Raw genomic sequence first — 7,072 nt, forward strand, 5'->3', positions numbered from 1 at the left:
CAATTCAGCCTATCACGGTCCACTGCTGGACGAAGGCCTCCCCCACGAAAATTAGTAACATTAATAAGACAGTCAAATAATGCTTGTACGATTTAAGGATTGATAGATATCACATCACACCGTGCACAGTGCTAATTGGCGTGGTGGTCTATACCACATAGTTTGTCCATGCAGTTCAAAATAAAATACTTGAAGAACAGATTAAATGAGAGTTTTTGTACATTTGTATATGCATAATACGCCAACTCAAACGGGGCACTATTGTTTGAATGTGAATCTTTACTGCAGTATTTCCCATGAATTTTCACAGCTCCACACACAAATACGATTGTGTATTCATTTGGTATTGTATTTTGCATATAGTTTTTTTATGGTAAAATTGGCGTGTTGGGGACAAACATCAAGCTACTTAAATACTGTTTTAATACAATTTAATATAATGTTACACGAACTAGATTTCGATCGCAGCTTTGCCCGCGTGGGTATCGTTTATAGCTGTAAAAGGTAATGTTCAATTACCTTTCTTTGACAAAGTCTGATAAAAGTAGAATACGTGTGAATTTAAGCTGTCCACCAACCAATACTAAATTTCGTCGAAATCTAAATCACATATCACCCACACGTACAATTGCAATCACGTACTTTCATTCATCGTATTTATAATATGGGATTTCTATACCCTATACCTCATTTCTATAATGTTCCTTGACCATATACTACAATAAATATGTCGCCTTAGCGTAATGGTAATGTTATTTGACTTTGAATCGTAATCATAATATTTTCATAACGAGAATAATGCATAAAACCCGTAAGAAAAATCTTGCTTTCATTTCCTTGAACTCGCATGTAAACACTCGTATTGTTACTATAAAATGCAATCCTGCGCAGGCTGGTGTACCAGTTGCCTTGTGTTAGTAAACGTTAACGGGCGTGTTTACCGTCGTTTCTTTTAAACAAGTGTTGTTCAATAAATTTTGTTTGCCGATATGACTGCAATACCGTATGAAAAGTGAGTAGCAATTTATTGTTGTATTTCAACTGAAGCTTAAAATAACTTAAAATAATATTAAAGCTCATGCGATAATCTTGCAGAAAGTTTCTAATATCTGCTTATAAAGACTTTTATCGGTATAATTTTTACAGTAAGCTGCTTTTCCACAGTGAAAAATAAATATATATTTCACATGTATGTAACGGGACCTTGAGTTTATTTCGACATTTCTTGTCGGCATGTTAAATTGATAATTATTTATAATCGTATTTGCAAAAAAAAATATTTAATTTGAGTTGTTGGAATAAATTGTAAAATATCATATTTGTTTATTTAAGTTTTTCTACCTCGACACGTATAGTGCCTGAAAACATTTTCTTCCTCCCATTTATCGCTTGTTTCACAATCAGGAAGGAGCTATCTAGCAGAAAAATTGAAAAAAAAAATGCATTCTTAAAAAAAAAACGAACAATTAACCGGGAACTAATGTGGCAGTGTTGAAACAATTTCCTTAGTCTAGCAAGCTCTTTAGTAAATCATAATAAATTATATTAACGGCTTGTTAAATCTGCCTCTACCATTATTCTGGAGAATTTTATCAGGACCAGAGATACCTAGTACCTACTACTTGACAGTAGGGCTGACATAACATTATGTTAACAATAAAAACATACAACCAAACTCAATCAAATTGTTATGGGACCAAATTACAGCTATTTCAAAACACAATATAAAGTCTCGTCATATTTACTCACTATGTTTTGGCAGGTGTCTTGTGATTTTAAATATTTCCTATTAATTTCGAGGCAAATTTGTGCCAAGATTTTCCCGTACTACATATTAAACGCCCATCTAATATCGATAAAAATGTGCTATATTAGACTACGAAAAAAAAACCACGTACAAACTGCCAACCCATAATTGACAACAGGCGTGAGTATATATTATGCTAATGTAAATAACGCATGTAAAGTTTACGAAGAAACATTCCAGCATTGTGAGACATACACAACATTTTTTAAACAAAGCCGTTTATTTGTAAATATTCGCTTTCCGGTTAATTATTGCACAAGGTAATGACGCACTTTGATTTTTAACCACCAAATACTTACTTAACTTGTAACAGTGAGTTCGCCATGTAAAAACTGTTTATCGTGTTTACCGGGATCGCCCGACTAGTTTTGGACCCAATCAGAAACCTAAATCATGAACAGATGCGGCCACGGCATTTCCTCTAGTCTACTAGATAAAATCTGGAGAGATTTCCTCTAGTCTACTAGATAAAATCCGTTTTGACATAAATAAGACGCTGAAATATTATGAGGACCTTTCAATTTTATAGAAAATTTATTTTTTTGCAGTGTCTACCCTAAATCGGACCTAGGATGCTCCTTGTTAACGAAATGCTGTTTCTGCATCCCGCTGAAGACTTGCTGCTTCGTTCTAGGATATATTAGTTTGGTAAAGTAACATCCCGATTTTAAAATTCAGTTACTATAATAATTAAATATACTTGTTGAATTGAGTAGTCTAATTGAGTCTCCCGTTAGTGGGCGGTAATTGTAATACATTGAGATTATATTCGTTCTAAAAATAAATAATCAATTTAATTGGTACTTTTTCTAAAAACGGTTTTGTATAGTGTGAAATAAACCATATACAAAAACAAATAGAATTACTTTTAAGTTTGTTAAACCTATAGGTACTCGTTCTTTCATAGGCATAATATCTGATATCTTTACTTTTCAGGTTCTGAATTTCGCAATCTCCATGTTTTTTGTTGGAACCTTAGTTTTTTTGGGAATATATACACATGGCTTCCGTTACATTCGCTATAAGCTGGATGAGGATGGTGACCAAATACCTGATGAGGACTCCTTGGATAGATCGAAGTTTAACCTGACCATCGTTGTGATTGTACTAGTGGCTTGTCTGAATGTAGCCTGGCTGGTCATGAATATTGTCCTGCTTATTGGATTGCATAGGGTATGTATATATAATATATGTCTTTAATCTCCAAAAATACCTAATATGTGGCGCAAATTGCTGTGTGGATGTGTTAGATATTTGTTAATCGTTCCCATAAAAACTGTTGAGTGATAGATTATGGCTTGGAAAAACACAATGATAGAAACATAAAAACCGGGCTTGTATTAACATAAACTATTTTTTTTTCGATTACAAGGTTCGTTTCATGTAGACGGAAACTCTAAAAACAGTTTACTTCGGTTATTAGGATACTTGGGATACATAGAACAGTGTGGTCAGCATTATCTACTGCTACAATAAATGTTCGTTCTGTTTGAGTTACTTGGCTGGCGGATTGCCAGTTTGTACCAAATTACCGCTAGGTATTGCCAACTTGTTCCTTGTTTAGAAGTGCGTTTGTTGAAACATTTCGAAGTTTAAGGTAATGTGTGGATAGGAAGGGTTTGATTTAATATTGGAACGAGGAGTACGTGGGAAGACAGTAAATTGCGCAATCGCAATATTGGAAATTCCACAGATTCATAGAAGACATTTATTTCGTCATTAGTTAACAGTAATATTAGTTTCAAAATTTTTAAGAAAAATAAATGGAAATACCGGTTTGTCATTTCATAAGTTTTTTTTATTAATAAAATTAATACGACTCCCACTTTAAGGAATTTAATCCTTGTGTCGTGGGGGTTTCACAAATATTCAAGTCACAGGCACAAAGACACCCAGACTCAGGACAAGCATTCGTAGATCACACAAAATACTTGTCCTACGCGGGGATTGAACCCACGACACGCCGCGATCGGTTGGTTTGATGTTAGCACCTCAATCCATCCGTGCAGTCAATTCATTAGTTCTTGTCACAGAATCTTAAAAAACCTATATTTTTGGGTCATCCAGTTTCAAAATCAACCTACCGATAGCATGTAAAATATCCAAATGATGAAAACAATTTCCCGCATTACCAGCCTACTACGTCTAAGTTGAATGAAGTACATTAGCAAATAAGCTGAAAGTTTGTAGTTGGCAACATCCGCTGGACATAGCACTTTGTCCTTAGTTTGTAAACCTCCACCCTACAGACCTTCTTGATCGGCGATTAGTAATTTTATGGTGTTACCCTCAACGGTAAATAATGAAGGGGAAACATTGACTTTGGTTTCTCATAACGTATACCTAAACGACGTCGTTTGTATCATATTAGTTACGTAGCTAACACAAACCATAAATAAAAACGATAATCTAAAGAAAAGTTTTCCAACGATTAATAAAAGTGTACTTTTAGACCCGCCGCGCTAATTTTCTTATTTCTTATTATTATTTAGAGCACGCAATCGTATTGGAAGATAGTTATAAGAAAGGACTATTTGACTGATATACACTGAAACTGTTTTTTTAGAATCATTTTTGGATTTAAGGAAAAACTTTACAGTTAAGGGAAAAAGCAACTTAAACGATTGATTAATATTTAAATTGATCTAGATGTAGATTGGTTACCCTAGAATCAAATTACTTGACTATTTTGACTGAGCATGAGAAGAAAAAATCTATTTAGCCCGAGGAAAACAAAAATGGTTAAGTAATCAAAATAGTACAAACAAAATAAAAAGACTAAGATATGCCCAGTCTCTGTGTCATCTGTACCTACTTAGACTATCAGTAAATAAATACCATTTTATAAAATTAACAATACTTCTATCCTGATATCTTTTTCATAATTTCTTAAATTGTATGTTAAAACTGATTTTGACTGCGTGTCTTTGATCGCAGCAAAGAGTATTTTGGCTTGTTACTTATACACCGTTATTCATTTCCAGAAAAAACCTGGCCACATTAAGACTCATGTGACTGTTGCTTCCATGCGACTTATACTCTCAATGGTGGGCGTGCTTATGTATGGAGCCCATACATTTAACTCTATGGTGTTTTGTTACACTGAAATTGGTAAGTTTATACACCATTTTAAACACTTATTTGATGCGCTTGTGTTAATGTTAGTAATAAAATTATGTACTTTAAATAAATTTATAGCGATTAAATACTATCTAACATTGGCACAATTAGCAAAACCAATATACATATTTGTTAGACTTTGAAATGTTGGCAGTGTGGCTTTGACATTTTAATGCTTACCGTTATTATTGAAATGATGGCTTACAATTTAGAATGAATAAATTTAGCAGAATACCTACCATTTTATGATCGCCATTTTTTTTTTGCAAATGTATTTATTATTTTTCGTGCAGATCTAAGTACCCTTTTGTCTTGAAAGATGACGCACATTTTAGGCAAGCGTTTTTTTTTTAAAATATTGTTAAGATAATGTAATTGATTTAGCTAATACTTCATACTAATTAAAGACAAATTGAGGATTAGGATGAGCCATTATATGTAGAATTAAATTACCGAAATAACCCCCTGTTCTGGAAGGAGAAATAGGGAATTGCCCATTGAGAAAACAAATTGAACAAAGTTTCAATTCTTTAAATCTGTGATTTTGCAGGTTTGTCAGCATACTTCATTCTTCTGTACTACCGGTACGCCTTGCAGCTGGAGCAAGAGCTTAAGTTGGCAGAAAACAACCAGACTTCTGACGTTGTCTGTAACGCTATGTTCTCTTACCCTAAGACCATCGACAAAATTAACTTAACGGAAAAAGATGATAAAATTGCTTACGCGTAATGTTTTGTTAAAAACACTTAATTTAAGATTGGGTTACACCGAGATTTTATGATGCATTTCCTAAAGCATTTATGCACTTTAGAAGAAATTGGAGTAGTACGGGGTTTTAATTCACAAAAAGCATATTCTGTGAACTAAATTATTAAAGATATATGTTATTTTATTTCTAGTGTGCCTTCAAGTATTTGAGTGCTAATAAATATTGAGAAATGAAAATATTTGTTTACTTATACATTTGTGTGTCTTATCTAAAAACTGTTCTGCATCAAATTGAAGCTAACGAGAAAGTGTGGTTTTGTTTTTCTGAAATCTATTATCTTTTAGTCGTTGCATATGTTAACCACAAAGCCCGCCTAACCTAATTATTTGACCCATTGCTCACGTAAACGGGCTAAAACGATGCTTTCAAAATAGCATGCACAAGAGGATCCCTTGAACCGGATGAAACCGCCTCGAAGGAGGCAACAAAACTGATTTAACTTTTGCCGTAATAGTTTCTGCGGAAGGCCCAGGTCGCCAATGCGAGTATTATGCCTTCCGAGAATATTGCGATAGTTTTATTCTGCATTTAAAATTACAAGCTTGAAGAACTTAATTATTCAAGTGCAAATAAGATCAAATTATTAAGATTTATATTTATTTTAAATTCAGGCATTATTTTAATATGTGCTTTTTTTAGGAACAGTGATAAGCCATACATTAATATGATACAAACAAAATCAAATAACGTTTTAATATCGGTACGTCGAGATACACCGATGGTGCATTCTCTCTGGAATACGTACTGTTGCAACAAAGATTGTAACAACCTCCTCTAACTTTACAGCTTAATCTGTCTTAAGTGACTTTGATCGATGACACAGTCTGAAACATTAACATAAGTACTAAGTTTTGTTATTTTATTTCACTTAACTTTAGCTTATTTTGTCTGTTTACTTGGTCCTGTTAATTAAAAGTTTGAGGGCCGCTGCACCGCCATTTTTGTTTCCAAATGGTCGAGATTTTTATTTGGTTAAAACGGATCCCGCACTAAGGAATTAAATACTTGTGTCGAGGGGGGTTTCACAAACATCCAAATCACAAGTCTCCTAGACAACAAAACAAGCAGTCGTGGATCACACAAACGCTTGAGCTACGTGGAGATCGAACCCGCAACACGTCGCGCTCAGTGGGCTTGGAGTGGTGACCTCAACCACTCGGCTATCCGTGCTGTGCAATGAGTCTCTGAAAGAAATAGTTACGTAGACGTTGAGAGTTTTGCAGTTATGTCAGGCCTTTACGTAGGCTTTTACATAGAAGTAATGGAAGTGGATGTCACATTACTGCTGCTACAATAATTTTACCGATTTTGCTTTAGAGATTCAGAGTATTTATAATTAGGATTGTATAATTCACTAACTCCTGTAATATAAGAAG

The 7,072-nt window shown here is 34.0% G+C and overlaps 1 protein-coding gene across 1 annotated transcript; it reads left to right on the forward strand.

Annotated features, from left to right (window-relative positions):
• The first annotated feature begins 735 nt into the window (after positions 1–735).
• LOC113491791 lies at positions 736–5,857 on the forward strand. Its single transcript, XM_026868955.1, has 5 exons — positions 736–1,012; positions 2,356–2,455; positions 2,744–2,980; positions 4,792–4,918; positions 5,478–5,857. Exons 1-5 carry the CDS (start codon positions 990–992, stop codon positions 5,654–5,656), a joined length of 666 nt encoding a protein of 221 aa, XP_026724756.1. The 5' UTR covers positions 736–989; the 3' UTR covers positions 5,657–5,857.
• The last annotated feature ends 1,215 nt before the right edge of the window (positions 5,858–7,072 follow it).

This window comes from Trichoplusia ni, chromosome 3 (assembly GCF_003590095.1).
Source record: "Trichoplusia ni isolate ovarian cell line Hi5 chromosome 3, tn1, whole genome shotgun sequence".
Lineage (NCBI taxonomy): Eukaryota > Metazoa > Arthropoda > Insecta > Lepidoptera > Noctuidae > Trichoplusia > Trichoplusia ni.